At 37.4% G+C, this 22,414-nt stretch overlaps 1 protein-coding gene across 2 annotated transcripts in view; it reads left to right on the top strand.

The window, feature by feature from the left end:
- The window catches only part of Spred1 (sprouty related EVH1 domain containing 1), a 71,286-nt gene that overhangs the window by 35,212 nt on the left and 13,660 nt on the right, over positions 1 to 22,414 (top strand). For both annotated transcript variants that reach the window (XM_057781054.1, XM_057781055.1), the window contains exons 2-4: positions 3,712 to 3,886; positions 19,813 to 19,981; positions 21,982 to 22,031. In XM_057781054.1, the coding sequence (XP_057637037.1) occupies positions 3,712 to 3,886; positions 19,813 to 19,981; positions 21,982 to 22,031 (394 nt within the window). The remainder of the gene's footprint in view (positions 1 to 3,711; positions 3,887 to 19,812; positions 19,982 to 21,981; positions 22,032 to 22,414) is intronic.

The raw sequence follows: 22,414 nt of genomic DNA, 5'->3' as shown, positions 1-22,414 counted from the left end.
GGAGGCCAGAAATTTAACTGAAACTTTTAGTAAGCTCACATAAAGGTGTGAGCCAGTTGGTATATTGTAGAAGAAGATAGAAGCAGAGAGGAAGGAAATACTAGGAAAACTATTTTATAAGTGTTCGGACAGTCAACCAAAGCATAAACCACAGATAGGCTAGATTAGAAATATTCTGAGCTAGACCTAAGAGAAGCCAGAGCAGTACAAGAAATTCTGTTTTGTGTAGCCATGGTTCTTACATTAATTGAAAAGTTGTGGTTAAAACTATGCTATCTCTAGAAAAGGAAGTACATGCATGGTTAAATAGCTTTACAGTTCATTACAGGTGTGTGTGCTGTGTGTGTGAGGCAGAAGAGATGACTTCAGTGACTAGGAGCTCCTAATACTATTTAAAAGTACAAAGAAACACAGTTTGGGAATTCTTTAAGTTCCTTCCAAGAGTTATATAAATGGGACGTTAAGAATTTCTGGTTTAACACTTGGGAAGGCAGGCCCTGCACCTCATCTGGGTATCATAGTGAAGCTGACCCTGTTGGTGGGACACAGTGAACCGGCCTGGAGAATATGGGAGATTTTGCCCGGCCTTTCATCTACCATACAGTGGCATGAGGGGGAGAAAGATTGTCCCCCCACACACACCTGAGGCAGGTAGGTGAAGAGCTGGCCCCAAGGTCATAAGAGGGGGAGAGCTGCCTCTGCTCCTCACCAGAGCAGGCCTTGCACCTCACCTGGGCAACACAATAGAGCCAACCCAGTTGGTGGCGGTTTGTGTTAACCAGTCTCTAAGCTGGTGGGAGAACTGTCCGCACTACTTGTCTCTCATGCAGTGGCATGGACAGGGAAGAGATGGCCTCCCTTACCCCTCACCTCTTGCCACTTGTGACAGATGAGGGAACCGGCCCTCCAGCTGCAGCACTCAGGAAAGCAGGCCTGTTCTTACCTGGGCAGCACAGTAGAGCTGACCATATTGTTAGAGGAGGAAGTATGGGTAAGCTGGCCCTGAGGGTGTGAGAGAGGGCTAGCTGACAACACCCCCTTGTCTGCCATGTGGTGTTGGGAGAGAGGGAAAGATGCCCCCCACTTGGCACTGTCACCTGTGGTGGGTGAGGGAGCTGACCCTCTTCCTTACAAGTTGCAGCACTCAGGAAAGTCGACACTGCATCTCTCCAGGACAGCACAGTAGAGCTGACCCTATTAACAGGAGTGCTAGTGAACCTAGAAAGTGAGGGAGGGGGAGAGATCGGGCCCTGCCTCTCATCTGCCATGTGGTGGTGTGGTGAGGGCATATCTTCACAGCCTCCCCACCTCCCACCCCTGCGTGCATGCCTGTGGCAGTTAGGAAAGCTGCCCCTGAGGTCATAAAGAGTGAGAGAGCTGTCCCTGCCCCTCACCAGCTGCAGCACTCTGGGAGGGTGGCTCCCACACACCAGGGCAACACAGTAGAGTTGACCTTGAAGGTGTAGGTGTGGGAGTGCCAACCCTGAGGGTGTGAAAGGAGAACTGGCTCCACCCCTTGTCCATCTCTGCTAGGGGTAAACCAGCCAGGCCAATGCTGGAGAGCTTACCTTAGTGAAAATGGGAGAGCTGGCAGGCTAACCAACCCTGCAACTACCCAGGCCCAGAACCAGGGTTATGAGTTGGCCCACCCAAACATCCACTCCATCTGTGATATGTGGGTGCACATGAAAGGGCCGGTCCTGCAGACTCAAAGCTTCAGGATCTCCATGACACAGGGCAAAAACAGGATATCCAAGAGGAGTCAGAATGAGGGCCCAGCATTGATAGTGTAGCAAAAACCAGAGAGCTCAAACCAGACCAATGACTCTGCAATGAAAACTTGCAAGTAAAGATACATGGATAAAAGGGTTTACTGTGTGACTTTTTTTCTCTTAAATTTTATTTTTGGGGAGAGAGGAGGTTGCAAGGGCAGATAGGAAATGAATGGGATTGAGATGCATGATGTGAGTAAATAAATAAAAAGAAAGTTAAAAAAGTATGATAATACTACTTGCTTCAAAGTATATGAAGCCTTAGCATGGGCCAAGCTGTCTTCAAATTATAAATAAAAACAAAGAGGGCACAGGGGGGGTTCTTTGGTGTGGTAGAAGTATCTTAATTTTCATGATGGTTCTACATATCTTGTTCCTTTGGGCTTCTACAAGTTAAAGTGTAAATGAAAGGAATTGTCATCAACAAGCATTTCTTTTTCACACTTTTGGGGGTTGAGAAATTGAAGACTAAGTTGTCTGTTTGGGGTTCTTTCTCAAGACCATAGGTGGCCTCCTTCTAGCTGTGTCACCATACGGGAGAAAGAATGAGGTAGCTTTAAGAGTTCGCTTTCATGACCCAAATATTCCTCTGCCTCTGCCCTCATCTTTGGGTTTAGATAGCAGTGCATTCTGGAGGGACACAAACGCGTGTACCGAGCTGCACGTGTACACATCTATAGACTTAGGTGGTGCCTGTGTATTTAAAGTGGATGCATGCTACTGTGTATGAAGTTACCTCAATAAAAAATAAAGATTTGCATGGGAGGGCTTGAAGGGAGTAAAGGGAAGACGGGAATTATGTAATTAGATTGTTTTCGAGACAGGGTTTCTCTGGCTTTGGAGCCTGTCCTGGAACTAGCTCTGTAGACCAGGCTGGTCTCGAACTCACAGAGATCCGCCTGCCTCTGCCTCCCAAGTGCTGGGATTAAAGGCGTGCGCCACCACCGCCCGGCCTGTAATTAGATTTTATAATTTTTAAAAATTAGAAAAATAATGAAAACAATAGAAGCTAGGGAAGAACTTTTGGACAAGTGCAGTACCATATGAACAGCTTAGAGCATGCAGTGATACATTAAAAGGTACAGAACTGTTGTGTAGACCTTCAGCTGATATTTATAATTAGCCCCAGATCTAAGTTGTATCCAGTATACTTTTCTAAGCTTGCATGGTTCATTATTCAGACTTAGAGATTATTTATTAATTAGTAAAAGTTTTAAAACTGAGTGAGGGCTTAAGTGTCAGTTGTATAGGACACTTAATGCATTAAGTGACTATCCTAGGTTTTATGTCAGAGGTCATTCATTTGGGGAGAGCATTATGAAATGGAACTAGTCTCTTAAGAGTAGAATGGAGCAAAATGAAGACATGGAAGGTTTCCACAGATATATTGGACTGATGACTAAACAGAATATTTATCCCTCCGTGATTTATAAAAATGATGTAGGCTCCCCATTCATTGGTGGAAGATTTTAAAAATGGGCTTCCAAGTCTAAGCATGATTATTTCAACATTTTGTTTATAATGTATTCCAGAAAAGTTGGGGATTTAGAAGCAATTAATGAACTAAAATAAATACAGCAATATTTTGTCCTCGTAATGTTGCAGCAAATGAATTAAATATAGGCAAGGTGACAAATTCTCTTTTGGATCTATGATCACATATACAGCGTGATCCAGATATGGTCTATTTACCAAAATGATGAATTAAAATAGTCCTGTAGTCTTATTATGAGTTGAACCTTTAAAATAAAGAACAACCTTCAGTTTGTGAGTTTCCCCTTTCAGTTACTTTTCCCCCTATGGCTTATTATGGAAGTAAATAATAAACATACTACTTGCTACATAGCAATTACTGTGTTATTTGGCTTCTCAAACAAAACACGCTGGCTTTCTTGTTGTTTATGGAAAAGCTAATTCCGGATCTTTGTGTCTGTTTTAGTAATAGTTATGCACAAGTGCGAGCTGTGGTGATGACCAGAGATGACTCAAGTGGTGGATGGCTACCACTCGGAGGGAGCGGACTGAGCAGCGTCACTGTCTTCAGAGTCCCTCATCAGGAAGAGAATGGCTGTGCAGACTTCTTTATCCGTGGAGAGAGACTCAGGGACAAAATGGTAATGATTAATACAGCTATCAATGTAATTTTAGGATACTTTCTGAAGAAATGAATTATCTGTTTAAAGTTCTGGTATATCATTTATGTCAGAGTTAATTTTGCCTGTGACTCAATGTTTATTTCTTGGGCGTTGTTTTTATGTTTATGTTAAAGACAATACGCGCCTGTGTCTGGCTGGATCTGACAGTAATGTATACATCTTGCGTGGGGCTGCTGCTTTACTGTATAGATTAACTCCAGAATGTCTTCACTGTATAGATTAACTCCAGAATGTTGTTCATGAATAGTTCTTCATCCTTCCCCACTTTGGGCCAAGGATCAGCAATCCCTAGTCTGAAGGACAGATTCAGGCATGCCACCTGTTCTTTTTATTTGTTTCTTTAATTCAGACCATGAGCTGATGATGTTTTCTTGTCGGAGGGTGGGGTAGGGTGCTGTTTTAAACATTTTCAATGATTTGATGAAAGTTGATGAGCTGACGATGGTGGCTCATACCTGTAACCTCAGTTGTTAGGAGGCTGAGGCAGGAGGATTATGATGTTTAAGGTCACCTGGAATACATAGTTCTATGCTATGCTGACCTACACAGTTAAAGACTTTATCTCAAAAAGCAAGCGTTAGTAAAGTCAAAGAATCATAATTTTGTGACTTTAAAAATTAGGTGGAATCAAATTTTAGCATGCATAAATAAATTCTTCACTTAAAAATTGTTTGCATTTTATATATCTATATCTATATGTTTTGCTTGCATATTTTTTGTTCATTACATGCATATCTAGTGCCTTCAAAAACCAGAAGAGGGTGTTGGGTCCCCTAGAACTAGAGTTACAGGTGGTTTTGAGCTGCATGCGAGTGCTGGGAATGGAACTCTTTGTCCTCTGGAAGAGCAGTCAGTGCTCTTAAGTACTGTGCCATCTCTTCAGCCCTGTACAAAGTGTCTTGACTTTGGCTGAAGTCATTGATTATTGTAACTGTTCTCACGCTATAAAGGCAGTTCAGTAGCAGCAACAGAGGCCTTAAGTGTGTGGCCTATTAAAGAGAAACTTTGCTTACTTCTGCCTTAGACTCTTGGGATCTCAGGTTTTATCTATTCCCCATAGTTTTTTTTTTTTTAAATAAAAAGACATAAGATTACCTACTGGCTAGTCTCAACAAAATTATTTTTCACCTTTGTGGATGTTTTCTTACATTAAAATATATTAAAATGATAATCTGGTTCTTGATGTTAGTTGTCCTTTTTTAATTACTGTGGACAGCTTATTCTCATTTCATCTGAGAACCAAAAAATACAGCGTATAAGTTGAGTAACATTAGTGTCATTTGCGTGTCAAGGAAAGAGCAAATACGTCGAAGCAAAATAGAAATAGTGTTGAAAATTTCTTAAGATCCTTTAAAGTAACTAGAAATTATTTAAATTTATTTGTTAGATGAGTTCATAAGCATATTTAGCCTTCGTTATTTCTGTCAGATGTACAAATAATTCTTTTGTACATGAACATTTTGAATGTTCTTTTTTTAGGTTGGGTTTTGGATTTCATAATGTTTTTAACTGATGGATCATTTCAGTAACTTAGAAAGTTACTAATCTTTGCCCAGATTTCTCCCATAGTTAGAATTATCCTATATCATCTTAAAATCCTCCCAAGACCACTGTTTTGTGGTTTTATAATTACTTATTAATGGTACATAATGACACAGCGGATCACAGTTAACTAGAATATGTTTAGTTTTGAGGAAGACTCCAGTTAAATCAGGAAAATGGAATAAACTTAATGTGTCATCTTATAAAGTTTAAGAGTGGTTCTTTGCACACATAGAATGGTGTTTGCATATTTTAAACGTGGAGATGCTAAATAGTGACCATAATGATGTTGCAAGTAGTTTGTCCTAGAGTATAATGTTTCTAATTTGGTAGCTGAGTATTTTTAAAAATAAGTTGTAGATTAGAAACTGTGTAAAGAGGAAGGATATAAAATGTTTCTTCAGGAATGTTTGGTAATAAATATTTTTTTTAAAAAAAAATACAAGGCAAATGTGGAATAAAATTTGGAGGAGAAATATTTTTAAGTAAGAGCATATCAATAGGAAAAGATGGCCTGAATATAAGAAAGTGTTTACTTAACGTTAACTAAGGAACCCAAACAGTATAATTTGAAGTGAGGTTGGTCTGAGGTAGCTCAGGTTGATGGACACAGTGAGTGTTCAGTATGTAGCTCTTCCATACAACTGCAAAAAATGAACCTGGGATTCAGAAGATAATCTTATTTTCAACAATAGGAAACAGAATGAGGAGAAAGGGAAAGAGAGGGAGAGCACACATGCAGGCACAGAACTTCCTCCTGGGATAGAGGATCATTCATGATGGTTAGTGACTAGATGGGTTTTTCTGCCAGAATTATGACCTCGGGAATCAAAGCACCTGTTGTTTTACTTAACTGTTGACTGTTGGTGATGCAGGGACAATAAGCAGATCAAATGTTGGCCTCGAGGAGACATTGCATATGGTTGGAAGGTTGCAATGTTTGTTTCAGAGATTAGCTATAATGAAGCATTCTAGGTTGTGAGGACTTAGGCACAAAGATAGCAATAACTACTACTACTACTTTGAAAATATCAAAGTAGACAGTCTCAAGGCAAAGGAGACAGGAGCACTGAAAACAAGAGATAATAAGCCTTCTAAGATGAGAGTGTCGACTCTATGACTTATTTTGTTGATTGGTTTTAGTTCTAGCACTTATATTTTCTCAAAGGTTCCCTGACTACAAATCTGGAAATCCATAAAATTCTTTCCAAATTGATAATTGTTTTCTTTTAAAGGTTTTCCTAGTAAATAAACATTGTATTTAAATAGTTTTCCATGTGATAAGTTGCTAGAAACTCTCCTATACTCTTTTGTGGACTGAATCTTAGCATTCAGTCCATTTGATGAGTTAAAGAAGTGAAGTTCTTGTTTTTTAGACTCCTGAATGAACTTGCACCCTTTAAGAAAATAAATAATAGGAAAAGTTGCACATGGCCACGGCTGACCAAGACACATACAAGGTGTATTTAAGAAAACCAGCCCCCTCCTTCCAAGTGATGAACAGAGCCTTGCTTTAACAGAAGGCTGACTTCCAGCCTTTGATTTGTGATTACTTGTTATGCTTCCCAAAGGTTATACAGTGCAAGAGGAGGATACAGGGAGGCCTTCCTAAAACAAGGGAATTGTTTAGGGTGCTTTGAAAACAAGAACAAGGTTATAAAATAGCTACCAATGTAAACAGTGATTGCAAATGTAATTTTGAAATGAAAAGAGGAAAGATGCTTGTTTTTAGTATGGGAAGTTGCTGAGGAGATCAAGAATTATTTTTAGAATTAATGAGTAATTAGATTGTGGGTAAACAATTTATAAAAGCTAAAATTTCACTAAAAGTTTTTCATTTCTTCAACAACAATGGTATTTATAAAAGTGGTTTTTTTTTTTTCCTTCTATTGAGGACCAAGACAAAATTAGAATATTTCCTGGGAAGAAGATAAAATAATTATACAACACCAGTCGCTTTGACCCTGACCCTTTCTATGTTAGGGAATCTTAAAACTCTGGGTTGAACTTAGTAAAAGTACAGAACAAGAATTTTCCTGCTAAGCTTTCCCACGATACCTCTGAATCGCTTCACTGTCAAATGGCCATACTGTAGGAGCGTGTTCCACTAAAATCCAAAGGACTTCACTAGCTTTTATGTAGGGTTTGGCCTCCTTGGCAGTCCTGTCTCCTGAAAGACACTGTTGTGTGAACTGGAATATCACAGTTAGGAAGAGGGAGGAGTGGGAGTAGAGGTGTTGTGCTATTTCTGTGTGCCACCCTCAGCGAATCACAGCCTCTGACTTCCACTTTCAGCTCTGACCTTCACAATTGCTCCCCAAAGAAGCTCTTCCACCTCTGGGCCTTCTCATTTTTCCTGAGGGCTCTTTGTTGTCTTGACCTTGGTCCTCTTTCCAACAGGTTCTTCTGATATGGTTGATAGTCAGGGCTATTCTGTTCTGCTCTGTAGTTTTGTACTTAAATTTTATGCCTATTCAATTACTTTGCCTGTAATTTTCCCCTAAGCTCACTAAATTCCTCTGTCTTTAGCATTTTTATTAATTTTTATCAACAATGTTTTTTCCTATCTTGTAAATTATTTTCTCATCCATTCTGTGCTAGGCAATAAGTTGGTAAATTTTTATATCAACTGTAAAAGCAACATCATACAGCATGCCCATTTAATAACTACATTTTAAAGCTTAGAATATATTGAGATTATATTTGGGTTCTATTTCTTCCTTCCAAACCCTCCTTTGTACTCCCCACTGTCCTTCTGATTTGCAGCCTTTTTTTATCAGTTGCTATCGCATAAATATATATATTCACATATACATGATTATTGCTAAATATAACCTGTTGAATCCATATGTTTTGTTTTAATTCTAAATTTTTAAAGGTGAGTTGTCCTTCCAAACATATAGCACATAATTTGTCAGCAGATGCTTGTGCCAAATTCAGTTAAAAGAACTGGTGTTGACAGAGTTGACAGAGGTTTCTGTCCAGCAGCCATTCAATCCCCAAAACACACAGAGGTCTACATTAATTATAAACTGGTTGGCCCATTAGCTCAGGCTTCTTATTAACTCTTATAACTTATATAACCCATAATTCTTATCTATGTTAGCCACTTGGCTTGGTACCTTTTATCAGTGAGGCATTCTCATCTTGCTTCCTCTGCATCTGGGTGGCGACTGCAGACTGAGTCTTTTCTCTTCCCAGAATTCTCCTGTTCTTGCTGGCCTCTACTTCCTGCCTGGCTACTGGCCAATCAGTGTTTTATTAAAGCAGTATAACTCATAAACTTTTACAGGGTACAAGATCATTGTCCCACAGCAAATTGGGATTATGAAAATGAATTAAGAAATCTCAGTTCTCACAGTACATACATTCTTATTAAAGTAAATATTAAAAAGCATGCTAGGTAGTGCTGGAAGAAATGGTGTAGGAAGCTTTTCTGTCAGGAACTTGGGTAATACTCAGAGTAGCCAATGACAGGTTGACTGAGAAGATTGAGTAACATTTGTGTGAAGATGATTTATATTTTAGTTTGTTTGTTGAGGTTTCCATATCTTGAGCATTCTTAAAGTAGAATATGGTTATGGTGTTAGTTTTGGATAGTATATTATATAAAATCTCAGAAATTTTGGATTTGGTAAGTGGAATCAAAATATTTGTTAACAGTAGTCATTGATGTAGGGATGAACCGTGATATGTGATCTCTACTGTTGAACCAGACTTTCTTTCTTGATATTTGTTGTCCTCCTCTGTATCTTTTTTACTTTGCCACAGAGAAGCCTCCTAATTTTTTTTATTGCCCAGTTTTACGTAGTTCTATTTTTTCAATAATTTTCCTACAGAGAATCTTATTTCCTTATGTCAAAAGACAATGATCTGGCCTTACCATTTTTCTGTCTGTTTAGCTGTATCTTTCTCAAGGATAGACTATCAGGTATTTTCATGTTATTGCTTGAGTACCTATAGATCAGCTGAAGCAATGTATATTAAACTTCAGAATATGCCTACTCTTACAAGTATAAAACTAATGGTCCCATGGTTAAGAGCTCTGGCTGCTCTTTCAGAGGACTCCGCTTTGATGCCTAGAACCCACATGGCAGATCTCATCCATCTGTAATTCCAGTTCCGGAAGAAATAGTGCTCTTTTCCTGACCTTAATGCCCCAGGCATGAGCACAGTACATCGATAGACATTCATGCACATAAAATAAGTATTTAAAAAGTTTAATTAAAAAAACACTGTAGAAAAGAAGACTGTAAGTAGATACTCATGTGTTCCCACGTCCATTTTGTTGCCACAATCCAAAACTAGAGTACTTTGAGAAAGTCAGCTTTTCTATGAATAAATGGAATTGGGACAAATGCCCGCAGTGTTCAACCAGTCCATCCTTACCTGTGCATTTCAGGGTCAATTCACCAATGGCAGAAGTAAATGACACTTTCAGTATCTTTATGAACACTTGTAAGTTTTGTGAGTTTCTTTCAAAAGTAGTTTTACAGCAGTTATTTCTTTAATGTGGCTGATGCCTCTTGAAGAGGAAAAACCCTGCCTCTTACCGTTACTGTTTGCTATGTTTTGGAGCCTTGTAATACTTGGTTCCTGAAAGTTAGGATTGGGAGCTAGCTAGTTACCCTTTTGGCTGCCTTTATTTCCTCTTTCAGACAGCTTCACCTTTTGTACTTTGACCTTTCTTTAGCCCGTGCTTCACATATCTTAAAATTCAATTTTCTGTTTTAAATGATGATCATCAGTCTGTTCATTAGTTACTCAATTTCTTTGGATTCTACTACACTGAACTGATTTATACTGGCATGGTGTGTCACACTTGTCAGTTTGGTTGGCTTCATCTTTCTCTTTAGTGCCCAATGCTAGTTCTTCATACCAGGTCTCCCATTCTGATGTGCTCTGTTTATTTTTTGAATTGTAGGCTGTTTTCTTGTTTCACTGTTTGTGGTACTGGATATTGAACTTAAGACCTTGTATTTATTAGGCAAAAACTTTACCTTTACTACTGAGCTATGCTTCTGTTAAGGCTATTAAAGTTCTGTAGCCGTCTTGATTTCTGAATTAGAGTCCAAATTTTTAATTGAAATTATTGGTGCTGCATGCTAGCTTTCTCCTACTTTTATTAGACTCTTAATTATAACCTGGCTATCTACTTTTAGTTGACTGGTTAATTAATATCACTCCTGTCTGTGTCTAATCATTTACTGTTGTCTTTTCATGTGCTTGGCTTCCTGTTCAGGCTGCCATAATACAGTGTTTCTTGGATGGCTTATGTTTTTTGCAGTTGTGGGTGTCACAGAGTCAGATCAAGGATGTTGCCTGCTTATGTTTCTAATGAGGGTACTTCCTTGTCGGGAGACTCTCTTCAAGTCCTCTGGCCTAGGGAGGAGTGCTGGTATCTCTTCCATCAATGGGGCACTTGCTTCATAAGAATTTAGGAGCTGTGTGTCTAATCTCATTTGACATTTGCCACTTCCTTACAGGCCCTGTCTTCAGAGAAAGCCACATTGAAGGTTAGAGTTGCAGCACAGGAATTTGCAGGGACTCAGTTAATTTACATGCAGCTTCCTGCTTAACTTTTAGTTGGTAGGTTTCTAGGCAAATGTACTTTCTTATATTATTATAACTGTGTAGAGAGAGTTTGGTATTTGCTGGCACCAGTTGTCTTCATTAGTTACTACTTTCTTGTAGAATGTGTTTTTGCATTTACTTTGAGAAGTATGAATGGTTTCTCTTTAAGCCTAGGGGTATAAATTCATTTAATCTTTTTCATATATACATAAAAATTGCCATCTTCTTTCTACCATTCTTGGAGTCTTTTAAAGTTCTTCCTGTAATTTTTCTTTCTTAGATACTAAGTAGATCTTTCTGAATAACGTTAGGTATTATTAATAATTAAGGATCCCTGTTTTCTTTGTGAATTTATAGACTTTCTACTGTTGTACATAGAAGTATGATGTTGGCTGTTACCTGGAGAGATATCTTTTATTGTGGATGTAGCATTTTTGTCTTTCTCACGTGCCACCAGAATTTGACATTAATTTTTATGAAATCTGGTTTAGAATGTGTCCCATAGATATTTTAATTTTATTAAACTAAATTTAGATTATTAATATTATAAAAATAATGAAAAGAGATCCTGTATGTATTCGCTACTTAGTTTCACCAATGAGAGATAACATTTTAAAAAGCTGTATTATTATACTAGAATATTCATGCAGACAACCTCTTTTTGATTTCTGTATTAACCTTAGTCAATTTTTATTGTATTTAGATCTGTATAGTTTAATCACATAAATTAACATCTACAGGCACAGTACGAAGCAGCCAACGACTCTTCCTTGTTATTTATAGCCACATACGTATCACTCTTAGCCTGGCAAGCACTGATTTGTTTGTTCTCTGGATCACTCCTACGATTTTTGTCATTTCCAAAGTGTTATAAAAGTGGAATTGTAAGTATGCAACCTTTTAGGATTGTCTGTTTTTCATTCAGTATAACTTGTTTTAAAAATCTTTTATTGTTAGTATTTTGTAATATAAGTATAATTTTTTTAATATTAATCATTGACTAATGAAGAACTTCTACGTTGTTCTAGGGCCGTTTCATAGATAAGGCTACTGTGAGCATTTGTATAAATTTTACTGTACATTTATTTGTGCACATAACTTTTCTTTTTCTAGAATAATCAAAATAGAGTTTGCTAGATTATGTGATAGTAATTTGTTTAATGATGTAAGAAGCTGCTAGACTTGTACTGAAAGTGGCTGTGCTGTGTTAAATTTGCTCAAGAAGTACCTAAATGTTCACAACATTTTTATTCAGCATTTCATGGACTCACTTTTCAGTGTTGGTAATTAGGCATCTAACGAAAAGTCAAAGTCATTGTAGCTTTAAATGTGCATTTCCCTGGTAGCTGATAGTATCCTTTATTGGTGAGATATTTGTTGTCCTTTGCTCATTTCCTCACTAGGATACTTTCTTTCTATTGAGGCTCCAGTGCTAATTCTATTCTGGATGGTAGTTCTTGGTGGAACAATGTGCTGTGTACCAGTTTGTAATTTTCTTTTTCATTCTTTAATAGGCTCTTATAGAGCTTTAAGTTTTGCTAAAGTTCATTTATCTGTTTTTCTTTTAGTAGACTGCTGTTTTAGTGTCAAATCCATAAACTGTTCTATTGTCTGTTATTTCTGACGCTATATTTTATAATTTGTCCTACACATGTTATAGTTTTATATTTTATATTTAAACCCATTTTAGACTAATTTTTTAGTTACTATTAAAGTTAAGATTCTCTGTCTTTGGGCTGAATGATTGCATTTCTCTGCAGCATTTGTTGAAAAGTTTGTCCTTCCTCCTTGAATCACCTTTCTGTCTTCCTTTAAGATAGTTAAGCATATTTCTGTAGGTTCTCTCTTGTTCTCCTGCTTTGACAGTTTTCCTGCAGATGCTGTATCCCATGCTCCTATATTGTGCATTAGCACAGATACCTAGGAGAGGGAGTCCTCCCATTGTGGTCTTGTCTCTTCAAGATTGTTGTACGTCCACAGTCTTTCCCTTCTGTAGAAAGTTGAAGTGCTGGTCTTGCCTCTGTCTACAGGAAGACTATGGGACGTTGGCAGGAATTGCATTTATGATGAGTCATCTAATCTCTTTGTTTAGACCTCTTAAATTCTTAAACTAAAAAAAGTGTATTTATTTTGTAGTTTTGACATTAACTTCTTTTATTTTCTGGTTTTCTTATCTGCCAAGATTTTTATGTTACAAACTCCTTTTAAATATTCTGCTTTGGTTACCCCACATAGGATCCATCCCCCTGTTTCCTTCCCCCTCCTCACTCCTGTTCTCCTGAAACCTAGGCCATTATGTATGCAAAACTGTTCCCTCATGCACAGCCCTCCACTCTTATATGTAGTTATTTCCTTGTTGTCTGATTCTCATGCTGATTTCCTTGACTCATTAGCTGTTTAGAAATAGAGAATTGAGTTCTTACTTTTTTTATTCTAGAGAATACAGTGTGATTCTTTTGCCAAGATATATTTTATATTGTGAGTAAATTCATTTAAATGTTACACATCTTAAAGACCATCTTTCATGCATTTGTTTCCAATGTGTGGGTCGCAGATGAAATTTAATGGTCTTGTCCAAATCGACTTTACACTTCCTACTTTCTATTTTCTTACAGTTCAAGAAGCAGAGATCAGTGAATACTTCTAGTCGTCCACTCGCTTTCTCCATTTTATATAGTATAAGATCCCCGCACAGGGCACAGCCCCATACACAGTTAGGATAGACCTTCCCCCTCAATTAATGTAATCTAGATAATTCCTCACGCTTGCTCAGGGCCCATCTCCCATGTGAATCTGGATTCTTATAAAGTTGACAGTTAATACCACTCTGAATACCTTGTGTGTTACCTTAGTTAATTCTGCAAAATAAGATAGACAGAACATGATAGACATGGGATGCCATCCAGCTGTTGTTGGGTGCAGGCCCACAGACTTACAGTCACTGTACCACATTTCTCTCTCACCGTCTTTCATCATGCTTCAGGAGTGTGAGTGTTATGTTTCTGTTTGTTCCGTTTTTCATAACTCAGTATTGTTATTTTGGACACTTTACTAGGAATAATCGTGCTCATTAACTCTGTGTATGGACTTGGAATCGCTGAGGACACACTTCTGGGCCTCTGAGAGTGTTTCCACAGAGGTGCAACTGAGGAGGAGGGAAAGAGAGACCCAGAATGTAGGCCACACCATCCTATGGGCTGGGACCCAGGCCGAATAAAAAAGGACCAAACAGCTCAAGTATTGGTCTCTCTATTTCCCTCCTGACTGTGTGACCTTGTGTTGTGTCACCATGTTTTCCTGCCTTGCTATGCCTTACCCCTCAGACGGAGTCTGGAACAACCTTTCTTTCATCTACTGTCCTCATGTGTTTTGTCACGGAAGTAAGAAAATTATAATAATTTTTCTAATAGACCATCCTTCTCCACTTTTGTTTAACTCTACTTAATAGCACAGAGACCTTGTTTTTCCTTTTCCTCTTTAATACTAGATTTTAATAAATTGGTGGTGGTAGAATTTTTTAAATTTCAGAGTGTAGTTGGTTTTTTTACTTTTTACTTCTTGGGGGCCTGCCACTAGGCTTCCAAATAAATACCCGGAGACTTATTCTTAATTATGAATGCCAGACTTTAGCTTGGCTCGTTTCTCTCGACCTTTTGTTAACTTAAATTATCCTGTCTACCTTTTGCCTCTGGGCTTTTACCTTTCTCTATTCTATATGTCTTGTCTTTACTTCGTTCTCTGTATCTGGCTATGTGGCTGGCACCTGGTGTTCTTTCCTTCTCTTTTCCTCCCTCCTCCCTCTTTTCTGTTGTTCTCATTCTATTTATTCTCTCTGCGTGTCAGCCATGCCTACCCCTTCTCCTGCCTTGCTATTGGCTCTTGCTATTAGGGCAATCAGGTGTTTTAGGCAGGCAAAGTAACACAGTCTGACAGTTCAACAAATGCAGCATAAAAGAATGCAACACATCTCTGCATCATTAAACGGATCTTCAGCAGCATAAACAAATGTAATACATCTTCAGCTAATATTCCACACAACATAGTTTTATATAGTTTTTATAATTAATATCTATTTAACCTTAACAGAATAGGAATACATTTTTACTTCCTAACTTAAGTATACTTGCTAATGATTGAGTTAATAAAAATACTAATGTGATTTTAAAATACAGCTCTTTTACTTGATCTTTGATAACTAACCACATTCTAAGTGGATCAGTCACAAATTACTTTAGGAAATTCTTGTTAAAATACTTCAGGAAAGTATTTTTGTAGTTATTTTTGATTTAATATTATATTAATATGTACAATAACTTTATATTTTATTAACTTTAGATAAGATTTTTCTCTTGGGTAGAAATGAGAATGAGGCTACTTGTATGTATGTGTGTATTGTATTCTTGTGTGAATTTCTGTCTCACTAACTCATTAATGTCCTTTAAGGTTATCATGGGGACCTGGTGAAATTTGCCCATTTCCTAAACTACTTAATCCTGGAAAAATTTTTGAGTTATGAATTAAAATTAGGTAGAGGTATATTTGAAGCATACAGTCTCACCCTCTCCTTCCTTTCCTCCCTCCCGCCCCCCCCCCCCCCAGGTATAGTGTACAGGTACACACATCCCAAGACACATTTGTAGTGGTCAGACAACATTTCTTTTTGCCTTCCACCTTTTTTGAAACAGGTTGTCTTAATAGTCTGCCTTTGACTATGTTGAGCTCGCAGGTCCAAGAGCTTCTAGGAATTCTCCTGCCTCTGCTTCCTAACTCACAGTAGGTACACAGCATTGCGGATGTGCACTGCCATGCTCATCTTTATGTAGGTTTCGGAGACATTCTACTCAGGGACTCCTCACATTTGTGCCACAGACACTTTGTCTGACCCATGGAGCCAGCTCCTGGCCTTGCTTTTCAACTATAACTGCATTTATGAATGGCAAAATAAGCAAACCATACTGCTTCTGGTTTTAAACATATTTTTATTATGTGTGGCAGTTGCATTTAGGAACGTTTTAATGGGACTTGAAATTATTCATTTCTTGTATACAGGATCTTCTCTTGTAAAGAAGCTCCAATAATTATAAATAGAGTTCTCCCTTGCTCTTCTTTCTTCTCTCCTCCTCCCTCAGTTAATGTTATTTTAAGTCAAATGTGAAACAGCTTTGTAATTTATGTGACTTAAATGGAAAGAAGTTATTTAATTCAGACATGGAGTCTGAGATTTATGTAACTATTGTTTGATACAACATGTTGTCTGTGACATAGATTTAAGATTATCCACTAAGGCTTTGGTTGGGTGGTAGTGGTAATTAATAGGTAACTTGTCTTTTTGTCCACTGACTGTTCTTAAACCCTCAGTAGCTACCACCATTGTAGCCCTAAAGAGTATCTTTCTGCTACATTAAATGTATTGTATAATATCAGCAAGTTAATCCCTAGTATATAGGCAAAAACAAATTGAGTTCTTTCTGATTCATAATTTGTTGGTATGTTACCCTTGTACCTGTTGTGTATTGCATGAATTCAGTGTTTGCACTTTTTTATATATCCCCAAGAACTCAGTGTTTTCCTTTTTTTATATTTCTCCAAGAAGATAGCATTTGGAGACTAGTGGTGGATAGTAGTATAGATCACATTGAGATTTTAATCTAAAAGGAAGCAGTTGGAAAGTATTAATTTTAGGAAATCTAACAGAAGAAGTAACTCAGTAATATTTTCAGGCATTAAGATTTAGTGACATGCTACATAATACCTAGAAGCAAACTTTTTTCGTTCTTCCTGTTTTTAAACAATTCAGTTTACCATTTTCTAAAATACTGCATTTACTATATGAGTTTCAGTACAAGTGTTATAGTGATTAACACCTATACAGTATTTATTCTTGAGTTCTAGAACTTAAATTTGGGTCTTCTTATATTTCTATTTCTGAAAAATAGTTGTATAACAAATAGTAAATCAGCATAGAATACTTTTCCACACATGTAGCCATCAGCAAAACCCTAGCACTAAGTTAACAAGACTTGCTAGCAAACAGGCATCAGTCCCAGTGCTTTGATGATAAAGGTTTAACAACTACTTTCATATGGGACAGAGGTCGTGATTTATAGTATTTACATACTTCTGCCTCATCTGACTTCACTCTGCCAGTGTCGTTGAATATGATGTTTGAAAAAATGAGCAGGACAGGGACTACCCTATACTGGATGACATGAAACAAAGCAGTAATCGGAGTAATTTATTTCACTATAAGGTTTTATTATTGAATGTTTAATAATGACTTCCAAAATTCTAAAACATTTGTCCACTGGACTCTACAGAACCTGTAAAAGCCAACTATAGCCTGGTATAACCTAATTCAGTGGGTGGAGATCTGGAAAACACATAAAGCCTGCAAGTTTTTGAAGAAACTGTACACATGTGTGTTTTTCGGAGGAAGGATGTTTATTAGATATGTAAGGTTGCTTCTGTGTTGTAAGGACTAGGGGATAGCCAAACATAGATGCAGTTTATAGACTTAGCAAAAGGAGGTGTTTAAAAATACCCAATTTGAAATTACAGTGTCAGAAACTTTATCAGACTATATCTTGTCTAGAGGTCAGGAAGAGCTTTTTCTTATGAATGTTTGTATGAATTGGAATCTTTGCGAGGTACTGGTTGAGTAATAAAGTTATAGGCAAAGGAAGTGACCTTTGCTACACCGTCTCTGGGACTGTCTCTCTAGAGTCTTTGTCAGATAAGTAAAGGGAGCAGAGCAGGAAACGAGAATGGAGTAGGAAATGAGATGGGTGGATGGTACCATCTCTGGACTGCAATCAACCATCGTTAGGATTTTGGTTTTGATCCTAGCTTTGGGAAGACTGTAAAGGTTAAAACAAAGTATACTTTCTATTTTTAGAAAGAAAGAAAGAAAGAAAGAAAGAAAGAAAGAAAGAAAGAAAGAGAAAGAAAGAAAGAAAAGAAAGAAAGAAAACATTTCACATACAGAGTAGTTGCCCTGACTGGGGGAATTGTTAGCAGTGTGTGGAAAAGGCATTCCAGTGAAGGTGATAGCCGGAGTAGCGGGCATGGTGTTTTTGAGCATGTAGTGTGTGTGTGTGTACATATTACATGTTGCCCTGCGGTCAAAAATTTGGCAAGAAAAAAGCTGAGTTCAAGTCCTTGTAGCATTCCTAGTCTTAGAGCACTAGGAATAAACAGACTAGGAAGCAAAGTGGTTTGAAGTCATTACAACTAGTGTGAAGAAATAAAATAGGTATGTGATCTGATCTGAGTGCTGCTTAGGTGTTTTTTTGTGTTTTGGGGGGAGGGGGATTTTTTTGAGACATGGTTTCTCCATAGCTTTTTTGGTTCCTGTCCTGGAACTAGCTCTTGTAGACCAGGCTGGCCTCGAACTCAGAGATCCGCCTGCCTCTGCCTCCCGAATGCTGGGATTAAAGGCATGCGCCACCACCGCCCGGCCTCTTATAGAGTAATCTTAACGTGTATTTCTTTTTCTCTTTTGTATAGTGATAATGATAGCAAATGTGATAGAAAGTTGTCTGAACATCTTGTTAGAAAAAGGCTCCCATATTAAAGACAATATAATGTTTGATCCTAGAATGAACCCTATACTAGAAGTTTTAAAAATGTTATTATCAGACAAAATTAGAATATGAACTAAAAGAGTATCTCCATGTTAACTTTGATCACTCACTGTGTTACATACAAGAACAGCCTTGTCTTAAGAAAGACACCCAAGTATTAAAGAGCAATGGGGCATCAAATAATTACCTCCTTGGTACAGTTCAGAATAAAATAAGCAAAAATGTTGGGCTAGGAATGTAGCTCAATGGTAGATCATGTGTGAGGCCCTAAATGCAATTTCCAGCACTGCAAAAATAGACAAACAGAAGTTAAATAAAATAAAAATTGTATACATTAGGATGTATAGAGCGGATATTAAAAATCGATAACCCAAGTAAAAGGGAGGAAGTCATTTTACCTATTATTGTTACTTCCCTGAACCATTTCAGAAAAAATAAAATATGAAGAAACAAAGCTGCATTATCCCACAAATTACATGAAATTTTCATTCAAAATTATAGGATGTATTTAATGCTGTTATTTTCAAAATGAGGAAGCTAGAGCTTTGAGAAGTTAGCAACCCAGTGCCAGGCATGGTGGCACATGTCTTTAGTCCCAGCACTTGGGAGGCAGAGGCAGGCGGTCTGTGAGCTTGAGGCCAGCCTGGTCTCTCTAGGAAGTTTCAGTCCAGTCAGACATACTCAGTGAGACCTTGTCTCAAAGTGGGAAAAAGTTTTATAACCAATAACCAAGCTACTAAAATGGCAAGTAAGTATTAGATCTGCTTCTGTAATGGGTCTCTTAAGAAAGTAGAAGAGGAACGGCTGGAAGATGTAATTAATGGTGGAGCGCTTGTTAGATACCCAGAAACACAAGGAGAAAGGGAGAGTGGTTTATAAAAGTCATATTGTTATTACCACTTCTGTTGTGTCTCTTTTCCCAGACTTTCTCAAAAACAATTTTAAGTGTATTCTATTGGAAGTTTTGTATGCAGAATAAGTGTTTATTCTTTTAAATGATAGCATAATTCACATTCTGTTTACAATCTCCTTAGTCCCTTTATTAAGTTGACTTTGTGAAGATTACATTCAGTAGCTCATTTTATTTAAAAACGCTCATTGTATTTATAGTCCTCAGTGTTTATGTCAAAGCTACATTAGGTGCATTTTGTGTGTTCATTAACTTTGGCACCTGGCTTTTGGCAGGTGGTTTTGGAGTGTATGCTTAAAAAAGACCTCGTTTATAATAAGGTCACTCCCACATTTCACCACTGGAAGATCGACGACAAGAAGTTCGGCCTTACCTTTCAAAGTCCTGCTGATGCCAGGGCTTTTGATCGAGGCATTCGAAGAGCTATAGAGGATATTTCTCAAGGTAGGGTGTTTTGGGTTGTTTTTTTTTTTTTATTATTTTCTGAATGTTTACACCTTATATATAGATAGTAGTAAATGTTTATTCTTTCTTTGATGTTGACCTAAAGTAGTTGTGTCCTTTAATCAAGTAAGGTTGTCTGTTAACGTGCCCACACTTTGAAAGGACATAGTAAGTAAAGGGTAATGAGTAGTGAGAAGGCTGCTTGGTTTCTTTATGTTTGTCCAGTCGCATTTGATACCAGGTGAAGGTGCTACCAGGTGAAGAGCCTGTCAGCAGTGTGTCATGGAATATTACACTCTTTTCTCTTTAATGAGGTAGAAAGAAACCTTGTAATACTCATATATATCTAGATTCTAGATACTCAGTTATAAAACTCTGTGGTCTTCTTGAAATTTGGCAGAGGCCGCAATCTCATCTGTCCCCTTTAATATCTTACCAGTTTGTTAAATGATGGTCAGCCCCAAACATGGAGATTCTAAATGGAGAATTTATTTTCCCATAGTTCTGATGTGTGTTTGCTTAAACAAAAAAAAGATGATATTTAAGCCCATCTCTTCCCATAGGAGATAATAACCAATATTTTTTTTCTAATTGAGAAGGATAAAACCTTTAATAATAAAAAACATCAGTGTGGTCAAATGTGACTGTTAGCCCTGTGCTCAGGGACAGAGGCAGGGGGTTGAGAGCTCAAGCTTTTCCTGGGTTGGGCTGTATAATGAGACTGTGTCTGGGAAAAGCAAGCAGACAGAAAGTAGGAAAGTGCAAGGTGGTAATTTAGAGGAATTTGAAGAAATAAACTACTTAGGAGAAAACTAGAGATGAGCTTGAAAATGCTTAATACTGAATATGTTTTGATAAGTGTGTGAAGCTGGTTAATTTTGGCATATTTTCTAAAGCTGCCCAGTTGATTCTAATTGTTTACCTAAATTTTATAAAACAAGTAATTTAAAGAGAAAAATCATTATTCCTAACTCCTCAAAGTAATATATTTTAAATTTTGAGCTGATTTTTTTTTTTAAAAAAAACCTGTATGAATACAGGTTTAAATGCTCTTGTACGAGAATACTTCTTTTTCTAAGATGGAGTAAATGAGGTTCAGAATGTTGTGCCAGTTTATGTTTAAGGAGGAAATGCTCACTTGCCTCACCAGGTTACTGTTGCTGTATTCAGCCTGTCTTGTTAAAAATTTAATATCCTCCTCCTCACCAAAGTTCTCTAAACTTACTAAATTTCTGTTACTTTTTTTTTTTTTTTGGTTTTTCGAGACAGGGTTTCTCTGTGGTTTTGGAGCCTGTCCTGGAACTAGCTCTTGTAGACCAGGCTGGTCTCGAACTCACAGAGATCCGCCTGCCTCTGCCTCCCGAGTGCTGGAATTAAAGGCGTGCGCTCTGTTACTTTTTTTAATCCCAAAAATAGACTACTTTTTACAAGGACCACATTTCTTTTCATCTCATGCCTGCTTCATGCTAGCTATGTCTAGAACATAAATGACGTGTACTCAGCTACAGCATGTCATTTTGTATTAATTTATTGTAACTAAAGACACTCAACACCATAAAAGCTTAAGCAAACATGGATATGCACAAGTTAATCAGTGGAGCCTTGACTGTCCATAGTAAGTCAAGCTTGACTTCTTTTTTAACTTGAACAACTAAAATCTTGGTTTTGGGTGCTTGTGTTTCCTGGATCAGACTATTTAAATACTGAATTAATCACATTTTGACATCACTTAAACAACCCGAGAAATAGAACATAACGAGTCTGCTTAGCTGTAAAAGAAGGTAAATGGAAATTTGCCAAGAGATGATGGAAGAAGTCATTTTATTATTCTAACAGGAACAAATACAAGTGTCTGGTATTTGAATTTGTAACCAGGCAACCCAGAAATGAATCTCTGATATTTATAATGATATTGTCAACCTTTAATATGGAAATCTAAGGGGCGATATATATATATATATATATATATATGCTTTATTAACTTTGACCTCTTATTTTAGGGTGCCCAGCATCAAAAAATGAAGCTGAAGGAGGAGAAGACGATTTACAAGTAAGTAGTTTGGCTTGAAAGTGTTTCAAAACATAAACATGTTTAGAAAATCATTAGAATTCATGTTAACAACTCACAAATTTCAAAGATAATGTTATTTACCTAGGTCTTCCTGATTAAATGGAACCACTGCCTAGAGTTTTATTTTGTATAAGGAATTGGCTCATAAAATTGTAGAGATCTGAAGTCTAAAGCGGCAGGCTGGCATGATGGAAGCTGGTCAGATTCATTCTGCCGCATTGAGCTGGGTTTTCAGACCCCTAGTCCTTTCTCTGCAGGATATCATCTCACACACCGAGGGAAATCTCCTTTACTCATTCGATTGATTTAAATGTGACTTGTACAACGGAAGAACACTCCATTGAAAAAATTTGACTTAATGG

Source organism: Chionomys nivalis, chromosome 9, assembly GCF_950005125.1.
Source record: "Chionomys nivalis chromosome 9, mChiNiv1.1, whole genome shotgun sequence".
In the NCBI taxonomy this organism is placed as follows: domain Eukaryota; kingdom Metazoa; phylum Chordata; class Mammalia; order Rodentia; family Cricetidae; genus Chionomys; species Chionomys nivalis.
This window is presented reverse-complemented; position numbering and strand designations above follow the sequence as displayed.